General features: G+C 51.1%; 2 protein-coding genes across 2 annotated transcripts in view; one reads left to right on the plus strand and one right to left on the minus strand.

The window, feature by feature from the left end:
- The first annotated feature begins 1425 nt into the window (after positions 1–1425).
- Positions 1426–4874, plus strand: DNPH1 (2'-deoxynucleoside 5'-phosphate N-hydrolase 1). The gene is made up of 4 exons (XM_011960386.1): positions 1426–1643; positions 4101–4169; positions 4353–4463; positions 4622–4874. The coding sequence occupies exons 1-4, from the start codon at positions 1448–1450 to the stop codon at positions 4768–4770; spliced, it is 525 nt and encodes a 174-aa protein (XP_011815776.1). The 5' UTR covers positions 1426–1447; the 3' UTR covers positions 4771–4874.
- A 947-nt stretch (positions 4875–5821) lies between these two features.
- The window catches only part of CUL9 (cullin 9), a 44262-nt gene continuing 28189 nt past the window's right edge, over positions 5822–21894 (minus strand). Inside the window, exons 27-41 of the mRNA XM_011960387.1 lie at positions 17468–17613; positions 17195–17324; positions 16841–17040; positions 15425–15672; positions 13936–14281; positions 9804–9944; positions 9493–9657; positions 9083–9246; positions 8625–8718; positions 8015–8089; positions 7768–7878; positions 7513–7630; positions 7024–7157; positions 6244–6317; positions 5822–6162 (exon numbers count right to left, since the gene is read on the minus strand). Coding sequence (XP_011815777.1) covers positions 5967–6162; positions 6244–6317; positions 7024–7157; positions 7513–7630; positions 7768–7878; positions 8015–8089; positions 8625–8718; positions 9083–9246; positions 9493–9657; positions 9804–9944; positions 13936–14281; positions 15425–15672; positions 16841–17040; positions 17195–17324; positions 17468–17613 — 2342 coding nt within the window. The 3' untranslated portion in view covers positions 5822–5966. The remainder of the gene's footprint in view (positions 6163–6243; positions 6318–7023; positions 7158–7512; positions 7631–7767; positions 7879–8014; positions 8090–8624; positions 8719–9082; positions 9247–9492; positions 9658–9803; positions 9945–13935; positions 14282–15424; positions 15673–16840; positions 17041–17194; positions 17325–17467; positions 17614–21894) is intronic.

Below are 21894 nucleotides of genomic sequence, written 5' to 3' on the forward strand. Positions count from 1 at the left end.
TTAGTAGAGATGGGGTTTCACTGTGTTAGCCAGGATGGTTTCGATCTCCTGACCTCGTGATCTGCCCACCTCGGCCTCCCAAAGTGCTGGGATTATAGGCGTGAGCCACAGTGCTCGACCAGTTTTTTTTTTTTTAATTAGCTCAGCATGGTGGCATGTGCCTGTAGTCCTAGCTACTGAGGAAGCTGAGATGGGAGGATTCCTTGAACCCACGAGTCTGAGGCTGCAGTGGCAATGTTCGTGAGGCTGCAGTGAGCAATGATCATGCCTCTGCACTCCGGTGTGGGCGACAGGCACCTTGTCCCAAAAAATAATAAATAAATAAAGTTTTAAAAAACTCCATCTTACATTTCAAAAGGCATCAAGCCAACAGGGTCCAGATGTTCGCCTAACCAATGGAGACAACACCCAACCTGATAAGGGCATAGCTCTTTACTATAAGTCCTCATCAGAGGACTCAAGGGCCATAAAATGAGCGGGACTTCAGCAGCTAGACAAGGCCACCTTAACAGACTGAGTTTTGCTATCACTCGTGACCAGCACCTGGTGTCTGCCTCTGAAGGCTCTGCTCAAATCAAGGACTCTTCCTTGCAAGCCCTTGACGACTGTCCCCATCAGGCCAGGACTCTGTCCATAACACTCTCCTTGGACTGGTTCGTTAACCCCTTTTCTCTTGATGTTAAATGTTCCTGTGTTTGATGTGAAATTTTCATCTGTAACATTTATATCCTTATATCCTTATATATAATACTATGTGTCGTTTGCAAGACAGTCTGACCTGTGGAGTGGCTCCAGCCTGCATGCCCACGGCTCTGACTACCAAGTGAACAGGTGGTCCTAAGGAGAACTGCCTTCTTGGGAACTCCATGTGGCGCCTAACTTTTGTGATTGAAATAGCATCAATAAAAACCCGACCTTATGGGTAGACACAAAGGTGGGTGGACCTGGTTCTTTCTGACGTTGGGCAGCTTGGGACATGGGGAGACCTGTTAGGAGGCTGTGTAGAGCCGGGAGGAGGCTTCGACCAGGGTAGTGGCCCTGTAGGTGATCGTGAGATTTCAGATTTGGAAGGAGGAATCCACATGAGTTGCCAATGGATGGGACGCAGAGTTTGAGAGAAAGGGAATGATCCAGATGACTCCGAGGGTCTTGGGCCTGAGCAGCTGGGGAGGATGCAACTGGGAAAGACGGCGGGGAGGCGGGGAGCAGAAGCGGGTGAGGTGGGGAAGTTCTGCTTGGACAAGGTCAAGTTAAGGTGCGTGTTAGGCATCCCAACGTCAAGTCCGGGAAGGGTGTGTTCCCGAGAGGGTCCCGGTTGGATCCTCCCAGTTCGGCTTCCCCATTCCACAGGTGTGGACTCAGCAGCCGGTCTCTGCGCTGGGCCGGGCGGGGTCACGTGGCTGCGGGCTGGCGCCCCCTGGCGCCGGAGAGCGCGGGCGGCTGGGAAATGGCTGCGGCCAGGGCGCGGGTGCGCAGCAAGAGCGGGGAGCTGGGGGAGTCTGGCCGCCCGGCCCTGTACTTCTGCGGGAGCATTCGCGGCGGACGCGAGGACAGGACGCTGTACGAGCGGATCGTGTCTCGGCTGTGGCGATTCGGGACAGTGCTCACCGAACACGTGGCGGCCGCCGAGCTGGGCGCGCGCGGTGAGGCCCTGGGGACGCGGGCTGCGGGGACGCGGGCGGGAGCCCGGCTGGGCTGGCGGGGTCCCGGCCTGATACCCCGGCAGCTGCGCTCCCGGCGCCAGGAGCCCGCCCTCCTACCCCGGTGCTCCATCCAGCGCCCCAGTCCGAGAAGGAAACTGGCCGGGGCTCGGACTGCGTGGGTCCCAGCAAGCCTGCGGGTGTGAGGCATTCTCAGCATTATCTTGACCTTTGGTTCCTTCTTGGAGAACTCTGTCTTAAGCTGCTTTCAGAGCGCTTGTAGGGTGCAACAGAAAGAAGGTGGATTGGGCTGCTTTGCCTGGGCTCAGTTCCCACCTCACCCCCTGGAATCTTTTCCACCACCCAACACAAAAGGTATCCTCCTGCCTCCCCACCAAGTTTTTATTTGTTTTGTTTTGTTTTTGAGACGGAATCTCACTCTGTTGCCCAGGCTGGAGTGCAGTGGTGTGATCATAGCTCACTGCAGCCTCGGCCTCCTAGGCTCACGATCCTCCAGCCTCAGCCTCCTATTAGCAAGGGCTGCAGGGGCACGACACCATGCCTGGCTAATTTTCAAAATTTTTCTGTAGAGATCGGGGGTCTCACTATGTTACCGAGTCTGGTCCTGACCTAGCCTCAAGCGATCCTCCTGCCTCGGGCCTCCTGAAGTGCTGGCACTATAGGTGTGAGCCCCCACACTGGCCTCATGTTCTCTTTCAGGCTGTTATTGTGTTCTGCTCCTGGCTGCTGGGTTTTTCTTTTTCCTTTTTTCTATTTATTTATTTATTTGGAAACAGTCTTGTTCCATTACCCATGCTGGAGTGCAGCGGCAAAATCTCAGCTCACTGCCAACCTCTGCCTCCCAGGCTTGAGTGATCCTCCCACCTCAGCCTCCCAAGTAGCTGGGACTACAGGTGTGTGCCACCACACCTGGTTAATTTCTGTATTTTTATAGGGACAGGATTTTGCCATGTTGGCCAGGCTGGTCTTGAACTCCTGAGCCCAAGTGATCTGCCTGCCTTGGCCTCCCAAAGTGTTGGGATTACAGACAGGGGCCACTGAGTCTGGCTGGATTTCTCTAAAGCATGCTTTGATGTGCTGGTCTGGAATCTTGCAGATCCTTCCAGTATGAAAATTGTGTCTTGAATGCTTGTGCTTCTGCTAAGAAAACCTTAAGTGGTTTCCACTTACCCTACCCAAGAGCAGACCCACAATTTGTGGGACCTCATGCAGTTCTGGGAGATCTCTTTAAAAAGACAAAAATCACGATACAAAGTTGCTGATGGTTTGGAAAGGGCCTGTGCAAGTGGAGGACCCTGAAGCTTATAGCTCATTAGTTCATGGTATATCCAGACTGCCTGGTGGCTCTCCAGGTCTTTAGTGTTATCTGAGGGAGCCTGTTAAAAATGCAGGTTCTGATCATCTGGGATAAAGCCTTCGAATCTGTACTTTCTTCCCCCTGCCCAAGACAACAGTCTTGCTCTGTCGCCTAGGCTGGAGTGCAGTGGAGTGATCTCCGCTCACTGCAACCTCCACCTCCCAGGTTCAAGCAATTATCCTGCCTCAGCCTCCCAAGTAGCTGGTATTACAGGTGCCTGCCACCATGCCTGGCTAATTTTTTAATTTTTAGTAGAGATGGGGTTTCACCATGTTGGCCAGACTGGTCTCGAACTCCTGACCTTGTGAGCCTACCGCCTTGGCCTCCCAAAGTGCCGGGAGCCACTGCACCCGGCCTGAATCTGTACTTTTTTTTTTTTTTGAGACAGAGTTTTGCTCTTTGCCCAGGCTGGAGTGCAGTGGTGTAATCTCGGCTCACTGCAACCTCCGCCTCCTGGGTTCAAATGATTCTCCTGCTTCAGCCTCCCGAGTTGCTGGGATTACAGGTATGCACCACCATGCCCAGCTAATTTTTGTATGTTTAGTAGAGACGGGGTTTCACCATGTTGACAGGCTGGTCTTGAACTCCTGACCTCAAGTGATCCACCCGCCTCAGCCTCCCAAAGTGCTGGGATTGCAGGCATGAGCCACCATGCCCAGCCCTGGAATCTGTACTTCTAACAAGCTCCCCAGTGGTCCTAACCTGATGTGGTGGGCTGAGCCTCACCGTCCTGGAAGATAACATTTAATCAAACTAGGACCCGAGATCCCTACCCTCTGGGCCCAGGATGCCTCTCCTGCTTTTGGCTAAGTGCCCATGCACCTTTCCCTAATCATTCTCATGTGCTGCCCATGTTCTCATTTGGCCCAAATCACACACATCCCACCTTGCACAGGGCTGAATTTTTCTTTTTGTGGCTATTCCATTTCCTCGCTGCTTTGACGAGATCGTCACGTTGGGTCAGGTCATCTAGCACAAGGCTCCCGCCCTCCCTAAGCAGGGTGGGTATGGACATGCAAGGGCATAGGAGTTACGAGGAGCCAGCATGAGGCATGTCCCTGACCAGCTTTCCCTCAACACAGGGGAAGAGGCTGCTGGGGGTGACAGGCTCATCCATGAGCGGGACCTGGTGTGGCTGCAGCAGGCGGACGGTGAGTGGCGCTCCCTCCTTCCAGCACCTAACTCCTCCGGAGTGTTGGGTTCCCCTGGACATCCCAGCCTCCACACCTAGAAGGGACTCCCAGAGTTCCCTCCTCACCACAGCCACATCGCCATCTTCCTTATGAACCCCAAGTGCCCCCAATGCTGAGACTTCTGCTCATCTTTCTTCCCAGTGGTTGTGGCAGAAGTGACACAGCCATCCCTGGGTGTAGGCTATGAGCTGGGCCGGGCTGTGGCCTTCAACAAGCGGATCCTATGCCTGTTCCGCCCGCAGTCTGGCCGCGGTAAGCACCCCAAGCCTCCCTCCTGGCTTTCTGTGGACCCAGCCCTCAGCTCCTTCCCTGGTGGGCTCTGAGCACCGAGCCTCCCTCAACAGGGAAGGGGGAAGGGAGCTGTGAGGGTGGGGATGGGAGGCAGCTCCACCTTTCCCTGCCCTTTCCAGTGCTTTCGGCCATGATCCGGGGAGCAGCAGATGGCTCTCGGTTCCAGGTATGGGACTATGAGGAGGGAGAGGTGGAGGCGCTGCTGGATCGATACTTCGAGGCTGATCCTCCAGGGCAAGTGGCTGCCTCCCCTGACCCACCCACTTGACTTAATCTCACTTTCTTAAATTCTTCTGTTCTCAGACACTGCTCTAGTACCATTCCTTCCTCTTAGCCCCAGGAGCAAATTAAAAGGTACAGTTAAAATCCTAACTTTCTGTCTGAGTCCTGCCACACTTCACTTCAAGATAGATGCTTTAGAAATCTCTAGGCCAAGAGGAGGACAACTCCTAATGCCCTCAAGCCCCCTTCTCCCCAGGAACACTTAAGAATTGGGAGGAGGGTCGGGTGCGGTGGCTCACGCCTGTGATCCTAGTACTTTGGGAGGCTGAGGTGGGCGGATCACAAGGTCAGGAGATAGAGACCACCCTGGCTAACATGATAAAACCCCATCTCTACTAAAAATGCAAAAAATTAGCCAGGCGTGGTGGCGGGTGCCTGTAGTCCCAGCTATTTGGGAGGCTGAGGCAGGAGAATGGCATGAACCCACGAGGTGGAGCTTGCAGTGAGCCAAGAGTTGGGAGGAAAGGCTGGGCGCCGTGGCTCACACCTGTAATCCCAGCACTTTGAGAGGCCGAGGCGGGCGGATCACCTGAGCTCAAGAGTTTGAGACCAGCCTGGCCAACATGGGAAACCGCATCTCTACTAAAAATACAAAAATTAGATGGGCGTGGTGATGCATGGCTGTAATCCCAGCTACTCAGGAGGCTGAGGCAGGAGAATCGCTTGAACCCGGGAGGCGGAGGCTGCAGTGAGCCGAGATCACGCCATTGCACTCCAGCCTGGGGGACAAAAGCAAAACTCCATTTCAGAACAAAAAAAAAAAAAAAAAAAAGAGTTGGGAGGAAGGTTGCTCCTGCAGGTGGCCACCCCCCTCTGTCTCCTCTGAACTGGGCTGGGGCTGCACCTGGCCCTTTCCATGCCAACCTTCACTTCCCCTTATCAGCTTAGGTCAGATGAGTCTGCTCTGAGCCTTCTCGGAGGACAGAAAAGTCCAGAGGTCTAAAGGAAACAGTAAAGATTAGGAGTGTGGGTGGATGTGGGGCCAGGGCAGTGGCAACTGATTGGCCCCCGGTGAAGCTGTCAGCCTGCTCCGAGACGTGTGTGAGAAAGAGGCCTTTATTCAATAAGCAGAAAGAGGCATTGCAGATGCTGGGAATCCCCTCCCCATGACAAACAGGGGCAGCTCCCGCCCCCGCAGCCCCGTGACTCGGGCGGCTCTAGGTGTTTCCTGCATTTGCCCCCTCAGTCATAGGCCTCATCTTCATCCTCCTCCTCATCACCAAAGAAGAAAGTCTCTTGATCCAGGTTCTCAGACTCATCGTAGGAGAAGCTGTCATTGTCCAGCTCCTCATCAAACTCATCCTGCTGCCACTCGGGCACATCATCCTCATCGTCTTCCTCCTCTTCTTCTGCCTCTGGCCCTGAGGAGGCCTGGGGCCTGGGGAAAGCCACCACACTCAGCCCAGAGGAGGCTGCCATGTCCCACTGCCTCCTCCGTGGCTCTGCCCACCCCACTTACTGACTGCCGGGCACATTGGGTCCTTTTGTCTCCCAGGCCTCTACTGATGGACTCTGAAGACCAACCCGGAAATCCTGGTGAGCAGACAGAAGGATTTGGGAAGTAGGAGGTAGAGGGCATGGGGCCTTTGGACCCAGCATTCCTTCCACTGATGCTCTGTGAGGGCCAAGCTCCTGCTAGGACTGCTCCCCTCCCAGCACAGCACTTCATGAACCACTGCCTTTGTGAGTTCACTCCTGGATAGTCTCCAGAGATACGGGGTACCAGGGTGAGGCACACCACCCTGTGCTTAAAGAGCTTACAGAATCTATGTATGTCTTTTCTGCCCACGTGACTTACTAGTCAGTAAGCAACCAGAGGACAGGATTCAGTTTAGACTCAGCATCAGTGCATTAGAGCTGGAGAGAGCCTGGGAGAGCCCTTGCTCCAGTGACCCCAACCCCCTGATGCCCACTCCTAGGATTTCAAATCCGTATCTGGGAAGTACAGTCTGGAAAAGTTCCCCAAGTGATTCTGATAGGCACCTGACCAAATACCCTTGATGTGGGCTAGCCAACTCCTTTATTTTGTAGGAATCCCCAGGAGGTGACGTGATAGGGTCCAGCAGCATCAGGCAAGTTGGCCTAGGAGCCGGGATGTGCACCCAGGTCTCCTAACATCCATTCACCCGCTTTGCTGCCTTTCCTTCTGGACTCACCCCAGGGCAGGGGCTGTGTTGGGACAGGAGGACCACAACTCCCGCAGAACGCAGGAGCAGAAGGGGTCTGGGCCAGGGAGTACCTGGGCGGAATGCTGCAGGATGGCAAGCAGCCTCTCCTGGATCCGTCGGAGCAGCTCCATGCCCGTGCTGAGGCAGTCAGCCCGCAGGAGTCGCAGGGAGGAGGCCAGGTCTCTGCACCGCAGCAGGGTCTCCTCTGCAGAGGGGGCAGGCACAGAGGCTCCCTCCCTTCTCATTCTCATCCACTCTTTCCTCCAACAAACACCTACAGAACATCTACCAAGCGCCAGGTGCAGCTCTAGACATTCTCGTGAAGCTCCCTAGGGGAGCAGGGTGAGACGAGAAACCAAGAACATCTGCGCCCTTAGGCACCTTACAATGTAGGCTTTCGACCTGAACTTTAACAGCCAGGCAGTGAGAAGGCCATGAAGAATGAAGAGGAAGAGGAGAGAGGGAAGGTGGGGCTGTGGCTTGACCTGTTTGGGAGGGGCTGGGCTGTGCAGCAGAGGGGAGGAGGCAGGAGGAGGGCCTGGCCGGCAGGGATGGCTCACCCAGGAGGATCTGCAGGGCATTGGTGTGCAACTCCAGGTTCTCCGTCTGCTGCTCCACCACGTCCATGTACTCTGCGTCCTGGCTGTAGAAGCTGTACACGCAGGCATAGGCCAGCACCTGCAAGGGCTCCCGTCAGCTCTCCCGCCTGCCCTCTCCTCATTCCCTTCATCCAGGCAAGTCTGATGAAAGCAGCCAGGCTCCCCAGACCCCTTTGGCACACCTCTCCCCTGCTCTCTTCCCCCACCCACTACCACCTTCCGAGCCTGCTCCAGTCCCTGGCAGGCATCATTGAGGAAGGTAAAGGATCTGGGCGGGGGCACTTCATGGATGGCAGACACCCGGTTCCGCAAGTTCACAGCAAATTCCTGTGTGGAGCAAATTCCTGGTGTATCAGCACCAGCACAGGTGGTGCAGCACCACCTGCCCGGTGAGACCTTCAGCCCACCCCCCTCCACCCCGCCACCCCACCCTGCTTCTGCAGGCATTTTCCTCCCGGCTCACCCGCGCCTGGTGATGGAAAGTGCACCTCTCGTTATAGTCCTGAAACCGCTTCTCCTGGCGAGCTGCCTTGCTTACCTAGCAAGGATATGTTGAGTGGGCTATTGGGTGTTTTGTTTGGACAGGAAGGAGTTAATAAGTGGAAAAGCCAACATTCATGGAGGCCTTTCTACACCTCCCCTGGTTATCTTCATTCAGTCCTCAAGACTGTGTGGGGTAGGTCATATTATTCACCCCTTTTGCAGAGGCTGTTGAGGTTTGGAGAAGCAAATGAACTTGCTCAAAGCCACATGCTAAGCAGCAGAGCCAGGCTCTGACTGCAGGGTCCCTGCTTTTTCCTGCTCTGCCCTGCTGCCTCCTGGGAGTGTCTGGCCCTCCCCAGCCTTTCTGTAGCCACCTCGGTATGAGAAGTCCTGTTCTGGAGCTGAAGTTCCCTGTGAACAGACTTTCCAGCATCTGCAGGCCCAGGTGGCTGTCTTCCCTGCACTGAGCCTCTGTCCCAACAGCCAGAACACTGCACTGTGCACGGAGCCTGGTCTGCCCAGGACCTGGTAACAGCACCCCTCCCCGATGGCTCTGGGTCTCTGCCCTCCCCCAGTGCCCAGCGCCTTACCATGGCAGAGCAGTTGTAATAGTCTTTGTGATTTGGCTTCCAGGACTTGAGGCAGCGCCAGCAGAATCCATGGTTACATTTGGCACAGGTCATGCTATGGAGGAAGCTGGCTGGTCAGGGACTCCTGCCTCTAGGCAGGGGCGTGCCAGGAATGCGAAGGGCCCGGATGCACCGCTGCTGATGCTGTGGCCTCTGCTCCTGCCCTGATAAGTCTCCTTAGTCATACCCAGCCCTGCTGAATGCACCCCTGCTTTTGAATTCCCCCAGTCAGTGTGGACTTACGAGTGGGAAAAGGAACGTTAAGATCCAGGAAGCCACCGTGGAGGCTGCCACGTGAGGGGCGGCTGAGGAACCGCCCTCTTTTGCTGAGCTTTACACTAAGCCCGTTCCTCCCTCCTTCTGCCAGGTTTCCTCCCTTCCCCTTGCCCTCTGGCTCCCCACAGTACCCCCCTTCTTACTGCAGGCACCCCTCGTTCTTTTCGATGGGAGCCTGACAGCTGGGACAGCGCTTGGAGATGAGCTTGGCCAGGTGCTTGCTCTGTGCCTCCACGCTCATGCCGTCATAGTAGCCGCCATCATCAACCCACTGAGACATGTGGCCACAGCTAGCAGGGTAGTGTGCCTAGGGCAAGAGGGCGTGGTAGGGACACAGCTAAGTCCTGAGGACAGCACAGCTGGTGTGCACAGGAGAGGGGGGAGCAGGCACAGGTCACATTTGGAGGGCTCCAGGAAGAGGAACAGGGCTCAACTGGGTGGCAGAGGCTGAGGAAGGACAAGTCACAGTCTGTGTGTGTGGCAGGGAGGGGGTATTAAGCAGGGAAGGAGTGTGAATCCTTGCTCAGGGTCAGGGCCAGTGTGGGGCTCCCACCTCAGGGAAGCTACAGTTGAAGCAAGAGGCCCAGCCACACTTGGAGCAGGTGGTCCCACAGCCCAGGCCCTGGCGGCACAGGATGCGGTCGCAGCCCTGGGGGTTGGTGCACCAGGTCAGGTTGGAGCAGCTCTCCACATAGCCACGCAGGAGCGCCTTCTCATACTGTGGAGATGCAGGTGTCATAAGGTGAGGGTATGGCTCTCCAGGATGCCACACCTCCAGGCCCCCAGACCCCGTAGCTTGGTCCACTCCCTGGGGCACACTCCTTTGGCTCCGCACTGGAGCCTCTCTCAGACGAGAGAGGATACCTTGGAGATGACCTCTGGCGAGGAGACGATGGCACGAATGAAGGCTCCGGTGGGCTGGGCGGGGCAGTCGGCAATGGGGCAGGTGCAATTCAAAACAAGGTTCTGCTCGATCCGAGTTGTCAGGTACTCATTCCAGCAAGACTGGGAGGGACAAAAGGAGGGGCTGCTCAGAGACAGTGTGGGAGCAGCACAGGGGGAGTGTCCTGGTAACTAAGCTAGCGTCCCTCCTTCCCTTCCCCTCCACTACCACGTGGAAGCCCAGAGACAAGCCTGCCTCTACATCAAACAATGCTGACTCCTCTCTCCGGCTTCACTGAGACTGGCCCAAATTACAGTTGTCTTTGAGGATGGGGTAGGCTGTGTATTTGCCTAATCATAATTACTGCTGGGATGGACAAGGAGGGAATGGGTAGAAATAATCAAGAAAAAGGAGAATGATTCAAATTCTAAGAAAGATATGCGGAGAGCAGGAAGGTCCGAGAGAAAGGAGGCCTGGGAAATGGGTCGCCTGGGTGGCTGACAACACGGCTCTGGTCTCTCCTCCCAACTCCAGTGGCTTATCTCCAATAACTGTCTGGATGCTCCTGTCTCCGACTCATGCCTCCAACAGACCCAGCCTCTTCTCTACAAAACTGACTTGCCCATTGCGTTTCCCCCAAACCCTGATCAACTTGCACCACTGTCCCCCTCATCACCAGTGTTGGAATCTTCATATCGTTCTCTTGCTCCCATGTCACTCCCCCGCCCATGCTAAATCAGGCCATTATCCCCTCATCCCTAAACCACTGTGAGAGCCTGTTCTGATCCATGGTCTCCTCTCCCGGTCTCTCCCCACACCATCCATTTGGTCTATGCACGAGCAGCCATCACAGCCGTCTGAGCCTCCTACAATACTCCACGAACGACCCCTGCCTCTCACACTGCCTATGGCCATGCTTTCCAAAATGATGGGTCTAAACTCTCAGGAGACCGTGTGTCCGTCATATCAAAGCTGCAGCATAAATGTGAAGCACCTGACTAGATCGTTTTTACTCAAAGTACCAGACCAAAGTAAACAAAACCCTTTCTGCATTGAAACAAACCCAGACAAGGCTGGGAAATTGAATGCAAATTCTTGCATTTTTGAGATAGAACAGGGAAAATTTTCTCTGAATTCAGACCCTACTCTTATAGGCACACTGGTGCCTCAGGATCCCCCCTCTGACCTGGCATCTCAGTCTGGGGACCCCCAGCTGCTCTCATGACTATTGTCCAACCCAAGTGGTGGGGCTCACCCTGGGAGCTGTCCTGCTGCTTCTCTTGCATTGCTGTTGTGCCGCTCAGCTGTGACCAGTGCTGCACGGGCTCCTCCTCAGCAGGGGCTTTTCAATCAGCCTGTTCATCTGCGTGGTTTTCAGGCCCCTTGTCTGTCTGTCTGTCTGTCTGTCTGTCTCTCTCTCTCTCTTTTTTTATACAGGGTCTTGCTTTGTCACCCACAGTGGAGGATAGTGGCACAATCATGGCTCAGCCTCAATCTCCTGGACTCAAGCAATCCTCCCACCTCAGCCTCCTGAGCAGGTAGGACTATAGGTGTGCACCACCATGCCTGGGTACATTTTTTTTCTATTTTTTGTAGCGACGGGGTCTTGCTATGTTGTCAAGGCTGGTCTCAAACTCCTGCGACCCCCCATCTCTCTATCTCTACAGGCTTGGTACCCTGAGTCTGCTTCTTTCTCCTTGGGTAAGGCCTGCCAGGCCTCTCTACTTCATTCCAAATTCAAAAATCCACTGTCTACCTGCCAGTTCCACACAGGTGTCCAACAAGCAGCTCAAACTTCACAGGGCCACAAGAGAGTAAAGATGACACATGCCATCCACCCAGATGCTCAGGTCAAAAGCACAGGAACCATCCTTGATTCCCCTCTCTGAAGCCCCTACATCTAACCCCACCAAATCCCATCAGCTCCACTTCCAAATGTGTCCCAATCTGCCCTCTCTCATCGCCACTGCCCCTAGTCCAAACTACCACCATCTCTTGCCTCTAGTACGACAGTCAGCAAATGGGCATCTCTGCTTCCACTCTTGCTGCATCCAAGCCTTTTCTCCATAAAACGGCAGAAGCAATCTTTTAAAAACTGTAGGGCCAGGCGCAGTGGCTCACGCCTGTAATCCCAGCACTTTGGGAGGCCGAGGCGGGTGGATCACAAGGTCAGGAGATCGAGGCCATCCTGGCTAACACTGTGAAACCCCGTCTCTACTAAAAATACAAAAAATTAGCCGGGTGTGGTGGCGGGCGCCTGTAGTCCCAGCTACTCGGGAGGCTGAGGCAGGAGAATCACTTGAACCTAGGAGGTGGAGGTTGCAGTGAGCTGAGATCATACCCCTGCACGCTAGCCTGGGCGACAGAGTGAGACTCCATCTCAAAAAATAATAATAAAATTAAAATAAATAAATAAATATAATATAAATATAAACCAGATCATATCACTATTCTGCTTAAACCCACTATGGCTTCTCATAAAATAAAATCCACTGTCAGGCTGGGTGTGGTGGCTTATGCCTGTAATTCCAGCACTTTGGGAGATCAAGACGGGAGGATTGCTTGAGACTGCCAAAATTCAAATCCTGACCTTTGGCAAATTACTTCACCTCCAAGTGTCTCCCTCTGTCATGAAAAATGGCAGTAACAAAAATACCTACCTCATATAACTAGTGTGAGAATTAAGTAAAATAATGCATGTAAACAGCACAATGCCTGGCTCAGAGTGAGCTCCCATCAATATTATTAGCTCTCTGGTCATTTCTTGCTGGGATTTTTTTCAATACCTCATTTAGCACCCAGTGCTATGCACATAAGTCCATGAGAAATATTTGTTGAATGAAAAAATGGAAGTGTAAAGGAAATAATTAAGAACCTGGGGAAAAGGGAGCATAAGCAACTATGTGAGAGGAGGAGCCAGAAGCAGAGCCAAAGGGAAAGAGGAAAATACACACACACACACACGCATGCATGTGCACACAAGCACATGCAGACACGTCTGTCACCCACTACTGGGGAAACGCTGTTGGGAGAAGCAGCTGGAATTCATGGCAACCAGGAGTGCCCCTCCTGCTAAACTGATGTGTTTGGGCTTGGCACCAGTTCTAAAGAGCTGTGAGGCAGGGAATATCGGACTCAGTGCTCCATGTTCTCTGTACCTCAGCCCCACTTTTTTTTACTTTTGAAGATGACTCACTCCCCATCTGCAAGCTTCTCTGTGTCCGCTGTATAGAAGCAAGCCTATACAGCAAGAAGACCCTATGGCAGGGTCTCACTCGGTCCTCCAGACTGAAGTGCAGTGATGAGATATTGGCTCACTACAGCCTCCACCTCCTAGGCTCAGGTGATCCTCCCACCTCAGCCTCCCGAGTAGCTGGGACTACAGGTGTGCACCACCATGCCCAGCTTATTTTTGTGTTTTTTGTAGAGACGAGGTCTTGCCGTGTTGCCCAGGCTGGTCTCGAACTCCTGAGCTCAAGCAATCTGCCCACATCGGCCTCCCAAAGTAAGGTGATTACAGGCGTGCACACTACCTCACAAGGCCCATTTAAAAAAAATTTTTGTATTAAGTGAGAGTATATGATAAAAGTAGCGATAGTGTGCTGAGATGACGGGACTTAAATGGTGATAAGGGAAACCACAAACTAGAGTTATCACCAATTTACTAACACTTTTGCAAACACTTCACAAAGTGCCTTGACATCTATTTTACACATATATCTCTTAGTTCTAACTTGGCTGATAATGGGAATCCCATGAGGATGCTTTAAAACTTCCTCCAGATTTCTCACCTCCAGAGATTCTGGTTCAATTAGTCTGAGGTATTGTCTGGGCATTAAGACTTATAAAAGCTTCCAGTGATTATAATATGAAGCTGAGCTGGAGAACCATTGATACATATCGCTAGATCCTAACCACCACCCTTTAGAGTGTCAAGGTAGGTGGTACCACTTACAGATGACAAAACTAGTTTAAGAGGGACTAAGAGACTAAATCCGCTATTGCCCCGGTGATGAAAATGGCAGTGCTGGGCTAGAACCCAAGAATTCCCAAGGAATTTTGTTAGGGTAGGGCAGAAAGCCAGGGGCAGGAGCAATGCTGGCGGGGCCTCACCTTACAGCAATAGTGCATGCAGCAGAGAGAGGGCAAGTCGTCGTCACACCCCAGAGGGCTCACGCAGACGGGGCAGTGGTCAGGCCGTGTGGGTACAGCCTGGACCTGAGGTACGCACAGCCCAGCTGCCAGCAGCAGTGGCTCAGGGTCCTCACTGTAGCTCTGCAGCAGCTGTTCGGCACCCCAGTGGGAATGAGCCAAAAGGTGCTGAGCGACATCTGGCTCTAAGTTCAGAGTCTCCTGCACCTGACACACCGTCTGCATCATCAACCCTTCTACTTCCTGGGGGCTCATGGTGCGGCCTGCAGGCAACTGTAGAGATGCCAGGGTAGCCACAGCTTCTGGGCTTGTGGGGAGGGAAGAAACACAAGTCAGTATTCCTGCCCTGTTATCCAGCCTACTAACTGAACCCACCTGGCCCCCAGCTCCCTACTTGAGCATACTTGCTCGCTTGCCTAACCAGCCTCAGGATAACCACCCAAACCAACCGTCAGAGTAGGTCCTCCATAGAAGCACTTATAAATGTCAGGGTGGGGCTGGCTGTTGCAATGACTGGGGAAAAATAGGTATCTAGGGGTCAGGGTGCTAAAAGACCAATAGCTGATGGGACAGTCCCACTGTAGGTCTCACCCCAAATGGTGGCAGCACCTGTAGTGAGAACAGCAATCTCCATCCTTACTGCTCAAGTGTGGTCTGTGGACCAGCAGCACAGGCATCAGAGAGCTCTGCTGTTAAATCTGCATTTTAACACTAGCTCCTTGTTGAGGTTTGAGAAAGATTACTCGAGATAATTCACTTTACACATGATGCAAACAGCATGATACAAAAAGCAGGGCCATAACAGCTTCCAAAGAACATTAAAAAGCTTTAGGGGTGCTGGCTGATTAGTGAAATCCTATGGCAAATTCCTCTGTAGAACAAACTTCCTGAAAGTTTGTATTTTTTTTTTTTTTCTTTTTTTGAGACGGAGTCTCGCTCTGTCCCCCAGGCTGGAGTGCAGTGGCTGGATCTCAGCTCACTGCAAGCTCCGCCTCCCGGGTTCACGCCATTCTCCTGCCTCAGCCTCCCGGAGTAGCTGGGACTACAGGCGCCCGCTACCTCGCCCGGCTAGTTTTTGTATTTTTTAGTAGAGACAGGGTTTCACCGTGTTAGCCAGGATGGTCTCGATCTCCTGACCTCGTGATCCACCCATCTCGGCCTCCCAAAGTGCTGGGATTACAGGCTTGAGCCACCGCACCTGGCCGAAAGTTTGTATATTTAACTGAGTAGAGTACATAGTTAGCAATCAATACACATTTGCAGGTCCCAATTGGAAAGGGGTGGTGGTGCTGGGAGGGTCAATAAAAAACTACCAAAGTTAGGGAAATAACAAGGATAGGGAAAAGGGGATTAGACAAAGAAAGAAGGGAAGTGTTTCTCCACAAGGGATCTTGGTTTTGGCATGACAACCTCTCCCACCTCACTGCAAGGGGTCAGGTGGGGTGGCTACCTAGGCTTGGAGGTTTTGCTGTGGCTGCCACAGAAAGGGACATCTGCCTGACCCCGGCAAGGCCCCATGGGCTCTGGGGCAGCATACATCAGGATCTGGGGCCGGTCATCACGCCGTTTCACGTAGCCCTGGCCTAAGAGGTGCAGGATGCAAGAGAGGACATCTGTACTGGTACAGGCCACGCCCCCAGCAACAGTGTGGCCCAGGGTTCCAGGAGGATTTGGACCCTTCTGCCAGGCCTCCAGCACCTGGATAGGAGGAAAGAAACAATAAGGCCACTTTTACCTAGGAAGCAGGCTGCTGGGCTCAATGCCCAGCTCTGCCACTTATTCCTCCCCCTCTTTTTTTTTTTTAAGAGACAATCTTGCTGTGTCACCCAGGCCAGGGTGCAGTGGCATGATCACAGCCCACTGTACCCTCAAACTCTGGACTCAAGTGATCCTCCCACATGAGCCACGGTGTCTGGCGGCTCTGCCACTTACTAGCTGTGTGATTGTAGATTAGTTACTAAGTTTCTCTCTCTCTCTCTCTCTCTTTTTTTTCCAATAGAGTCTCGTTCTGTTGCCCAGGCTGGAGTGCAGTGTGGCACCATCTCTCACTGCAACCTCTGCCTCCTGGATTCTCCTGCCTCAGCCTCCCAAGCAGCTGGGACTACAGGTGTGCACCACCATACCCAGCTAATTTTTGTATTTTTAGTAGAGATGGGGTTTCACCATGTTGGCCAGACTGGTCACGAATTCCTGACCTCAAGTGATCCACCCACCTTAGCCTCCCAAAGTGCTAGGATTACAGGCGTGAGCCACAGAGCCTGGCCACTACTAAGTTTCTCATACTTCACTGTTCTTATCTGTCAAATGAATAAAATAACATTTATAGGATTGTTGAGGATTAAATGATGACTTTTTTTCTTTTTGAGACAGAGTCTTGCTCTGTTGCCCAGGCTGGAGTACAGTGGCACAATCTTGGCTCACTGTAACCTCCACCCCCGGGATTCAAACGATTCTCATGCCTTGGCCTCCCAAGTAGCTGGGATTATAGGCCTTTGCCACCATGCCCAGCTAATTTTTATATTTTTGGTAGACACAGAGTTTCGTCTTGTTGGCCAAGCTGGTCTCAAACTCCTGGCCTCAAGTGATCCGCCCGCCTTGGCCTCCCAAAGTGCTGGGATTACAGATATGAGCCACTGTGCCTGGCTGGATTAAATGACTTAATCATGCAAACTCTTAGAATAGGGCCTGGCGCATGGTAAACACTCATGCCTTATCTTTACCTCCTATCTGCTCTGTCAGGCACAGAAAACCCAGATGGAAATGTCACCCTACAGAAGTCTTACATGGAAAGAGTTCACTGTGTTCATCCCCAATCCCAAGCATGACTCCCTCCCTCCCCCAACTTCATGGTCCCCTCTCTGCCTACCAGACAAACCAGCTGATCAATGTGGAGGCCCTTTTCCCCATGGGCTTTGAGAATACGAACAAGAAGACAGCTCAAGAGATTCCTCTTCTGTTCCAGGGTTCGGCCCTCATCCTTCTCTACGTTCAGGTACGCCTGGGGAGGTATCAGCCACAGGGCCTCCCCACTGCACTGGGGCCCAGGCTCATGAAGCCGCAGCACACCTGGAACCCACTCCCAGTCAGGTACCGGAGGAGGCAGAGGGACAGATGAATGGGGACTAAGATGACCCCATTCTCACCCCTACTACAGTCCCTCCATCCTGAGGGCGACCCCCCAACCAGCAGCAGAGGCTCAGCCCGGTCCCCAGTGACCTACCCCTGTGTGGAAAGTCCTGGCCCTCATGCAGGGTCAAAGGGCCATTCCCCGAGGTGAGGGGCACGAGTGCCTGGAGCAGCAGCTCTGGGGAGAGGGCAGAATCCTTCAGCAACGTCTCTACTGACACCTCCTGATGAGGAGAAATGCCCAGTCAGGAGTCAAAGGAAAGAAAAGAAGAGGGGAGGAAGGATGAAAGGAGAAACAGAGTTTAGGAGGAGAACAGCGACAGACAAGGTGGCAGAGAAGACAGAGAGAGGCGAAGGGCTGAAGCACCTCTGTATGATTGAAATTCAGCAGCAGCCACATCTGCACGGTGGACACATGCAGTGTCTGGTTCCCAAACTGCAGCTCAGCCCGGCCCAGCCACGTCCACTGCAGTCGCCGATGTGGTCCCATGTCTAGGACTGGATGGTTCTGACCTAGGCAAGTGTCAAGGAGAAGGGTGGAGACACAGAATGGGCGAAATGAGGGGTTTAGGGGTTGAGGTGTCAAGCTTTGCTCCTACTAGTCCCTGCAGGGAGGAGGGTCCCAGCATTTTCAGACAGACAGATACCTTGTCAAGCTTCCAGATCTCAACCTTCTCTGCGCCTGCCTCCCTGGTGAGCCACAGGTAACTAGGAGCCCATCTCTAGACCCAGAGCCTAGCCCTGAGCCAGGCAGGTTCCATGCAAAAACACCAGAGAGAAAGCACTTGCATTTTGCCCTCAAGGAGCTCACAGTTTTAAAGACCCACTGAGCTGGATCTCTTCCTCCTCCTGTTTCACTGCTCAGGCAAGGTGAGCCTGAGACATCTGTTCCTACTGGAAAGCAAGGAAGCTGTCAAAGGGGGAGTATTAAAGGGACCAGGAGCCTACCTGAGAGATGCTCTCTGACCAAAGACCGGACAATTTGAGCATCAAAAAAAAAAAAAAAAAAAATCTGCAATGTGTGATGGAACCACACAAAATATTTAAAAATCTATGAGTTCATAATGATATATTTTTAAAAGACCCCATTGGTTATATTTAAAACATACTAGAGAACCAACACATTATTTTTAAAACTAGTTAAAAATAATTGGAAGAGAAAACAATCAAGCCTTTCCTGTATAAACCGGACTTCAGGGTAAATAAACAGTTGGTGAAAGGAAGTTTCTCTTGAAAGCATTCCAGCTAATACATGAAGAAGGAATGACAGAACTAGATATAACTATTTCATAACCCCTAATGAAATGATAGACCTAAGCAATGGTACAAATGCCTGCCTGGTGAAAAGCTGATGGAAAATTACATGTAATGTATAGACATGACTGATACACTGAAATCCGCTGATTCGTCTCAACATCACAAAGGGAGGCTGAACCTGCCTCCTGGTGGAAGGACACATACCACCACTGAAGCGTTCTTGCCCGAGAAATCAAACCCAAATCTGAATAAGCCTCTACACCTACAAATCAGTTTTCAGGAAATAAAGGAGACAGACGAATATGCTTGAAGACACCACGTGAATGCAATCAGGAAAATCCAGCCTGTGAATGAATAACCCACTTTCCTCCAGAAATAACTGCAAGGAGGATAAAATGGGAGGTGGAAACCTATAGAGTAAGGGAGATGTAAGATAATGCAACCAAATGCAATGCATGGACCTTGTTTGGATCCTCACTAAACAAAATAACTAACCAAAAAACTCCAAGGCAATCAGGGAAATATGAGCAATGACTGTATACTTGATACAAATTGCAAATTTCTAAATATTTGATAATTGTAGTATCCTTTTTTTTTTTTTTTTTTAAAGAAAGAGCACTTATCTTTTAAATTTTGGGGGGGAATAGATGGGAGTACAGATTGAAGAAAGATTGGCCATGAGCTGATATATGCTGGAGTTTAGTCTGTCTACATTTGTATATGCTTGAAATTTATAATAAAAAGACTTTTTAAATGAGGGTGAAAATAACCCTTCTCAGACAAAAAAACTGGTAGGGTTTTCCACCAAACTCCTCAATGAAGATACTTTTTTTTTTTTTTTGAGACGGAGTTTCACTCTGTCCCCCAGACTGGAGTGCAATGACATGATCTCGGCTCACTGCAACCTCCGCCTCCCAGGTTCAAGCAATTCTCCTGCCTCAGTCTCCCGACTGGCTGGGATTACAGGCGTGTGCCACCATGCCTGGCTAATTTTTGTATTTTGAGTAGAGACAGGGTTTTGCCATCTTGGCCAGGCTGGTCTCAAACTCCTGACCTTAGGTGATCTGCCTGCCTCAGCCTCCCAAAGTGCTGGGATTACAGGCATCAGCCACCATGGCCGGCCTGAAGGCACTTCTAGCAGATGTATTTTACAAAGAAGAAGGACCAAGAAGCAAAGGAAATGGTGGCTAAAGCAATTGGCACAGTGGCAAATGTAAATATCCCTGAATAAATCATAATAATGACAATGTTGGGGGTTAAAAAAAGATAATTCTAAAATATGGAACAACAGTAATAAGTAATATGGGAATTAGAGCTGGAGTTAAGATTTTCTAAGATCCTTTTATTGTTCAGAAAGGTAGGAAGTGATATTAGCTAATCAAGGATACAGGTTAAAAATACAAGGGTATTCAATTATAAAAATAGAATGCCTAAGTTCTAAAACTGATATAGACAAAAAATAAATTTTTTAAAAACAATCAATCCAAAAGAAGAAAGAAAAAAGCACAAAAACCCAGGGTAGAATCATATGTACATAGGTGTTCAATTTATTCTTCTTTAAATATAAGAAGAGTAAACAAAAACACAAAATAAGAAGTTAGAAACAGCCAATTAATTAATGAATAATAAATGAATTCATTATGAGTTTATTATTTATGAATTTATTATGAATTTGTTACTCATAATGGGCTAAAATTGACATCTTAAAAAGAGATTGTCAGGTTGAACAAAAAACAAATTCTAGGTTTTTATAAGACGTGTGCCTAAAACACAAAGGGTATGGCAAAGTTAAAAGCAAAACAATCCCAGGGGAAATTCTAACTAAAGTAGAATACTGGCATGATTTTAAAGTATCTTCCCTGACAGACCGCTTATTAATTGTAGCAAGGAGAAAAAATATTAACTATATGAGTGGAGAAAGCAAACAACCTCTTGGCCAGGTTGACAAAATTAACACCATAAAGAAGGGGCAGATGAAAACTGTGTGCTTCAGGGTGTAAAGCCTTGAGAACATGCCTGCCACATACTTAGTATTTTGCCTGGGAATGTATAACCTGAATCTAATCATGAAGAAATATACCAACTAAAAATGAGGAACCATTTTTAAAAAGTAGGCCAGGAATGGTGGCTCACGCCTGTAGTCCCAGACTTTGAGAGCCCAAGGTGGGCAGTTCACAAGGTCAGGAGTTTGAGACCAGACTGGCCAATATGGTGAAACTCCATCTCTACTAAAAATACAAAAATTATCCGGGTGTGGTGGTGGGCACCTATAACCCCAGCTACTCAGGAGGCTGAGGCAGGAGAATTGCTTGAGCCCGGGAGGCGGAGGTTGCAGTGAGCTGAGATTACACCATTGTACTCCAGCCTGGGCAACAGAGCAAGACTCCATCTCAAAATAAATAAATAAATAAATAGATAAATAAATAAAATAAAAAATATAAAAGGGGACGGATGCAGTGGCTCATGCCTATAATCCCAGCACTTTGGGAGGCCAAGGCAGGCAGATCATGAGGTCAGGAGTTCAAGAACAGCCTGGCCAATATGGTGAAACCTTGTCTCTACTAAAAATACAAAAAAATTAGCCATGCATTGGTGGCGTGCGCCTGTGGTCCCAGTCGCTCTGGAGGCTGAGGCAGAAGAATCACTTGAACCTGGGAGGCAGAGGTTGCAATAAGCTGGGATCGTGCCACTGCACTCCAATCTGGGCGACAGAGCAAGGCTCTGTCTCAAAAAAAAAAAAAAAAAAAAAGTAAAAGGACCGTATTCTCCAGAAATGTCAGTGTCATAAAAGGCAAAGGATAGGGGATGGGGAACTAGTCCAGACTAAAGGAGACTAAAGAGACATGCCAACTAAATGTAACAGGTGATCCTAGACTGATCCTGTCCTGGACAAAAAAATGAAGTCATAGAAGACATGATGGGTCAGTTGAAACAATTAGAATGGCTGGGCGCAGTGGCTCACGCCTGTAATCCCAGCACTTTGGGAGGCCGAGGCGGGCAGATCACGAGGTCAGGAGATCAAGACCACCCTAACATGGTGAAAACCCTATCTCTACCAAAAATACAGAAACAAAATTAGCCGGGCGTGGTGGCGGGCACCTGTAGTCCTAGCTACTTGGGAGGCTGAGGTGGGAGAATGGCATGAACCCAGGAGGTGGAGCTTGCAGTGAGCTGAGATCACGCCACTGCACTCCAGCCTGGGCTACAGAGTGATACTCTGTCTCCAAAAAAAAAAGAAAAGAAAAGAAAAGAAAAATTAGAATATGGAGGCTGGGCGCGGTGGCTCATGTCTGTAATCCCAGCACTTTGGGAGGCTGAGGCAGGAGTTTGAGACCAGCCTGGCCAACATGGTGAAACCCCGTCTCTACTAAAAGCACAAAAATTAGCCAGGTGTAGTGGTGGGTGCCTGTAATCCCAGCTACTCAGGAGCCTGAGGCAGCAGAATCACTTGAACTTGGGAGGCGAAGGTTGCAGTGAGCTGAGATAGCACTACTGCACTCCAGCCTGGGGGACAGAGTGAGACTCCGTCTCAAAAAA

The sequence above is a fragment of the Colobus angolensis genome, unplaced genomic scaffold (assembly GCF_000951035.1).
Source record: "Colobus angolensis palliatus isolate OR3802 unplaced genomic scaffold, Cang.pa_1.0 Scaffold51, whole genome shotgun sequence".
In the NCBI taxonomy this organism is placed as follows: domain Eukaryota; kingdom Metazoa; phylum Chordata; class Mammalia; order Primates; family Cercopithecidae; genus Colobus; species Colobus angolensis.

Excerpts from the sequence above, each read along its gene's own strand:
- DNPH1 (XM_011960386.1), top strand. The coding sequence starts at position 1,448 with ATGGCTGCGGCCAGGGCGCGGGTGCGCAGCAAGAGCGGGGAGCTGGGG. Across the intron at positions 1,644-4,100 it reads CGCCGAGCTGGGCGCGCGCG|GGGAAGAGGCTGCTGGGGGT; the intron begins GTGAGGCCCTGG and ends CCCTCAACACAG. Across the intron at positions 4,170-4,352 it reads GTGGCTGCAGCAGGCGGACG|TGGTTGTGGCAGAAGTGACA; the intron begins GTGAGTGGCGCT and ends CTTTCTTCCCAG.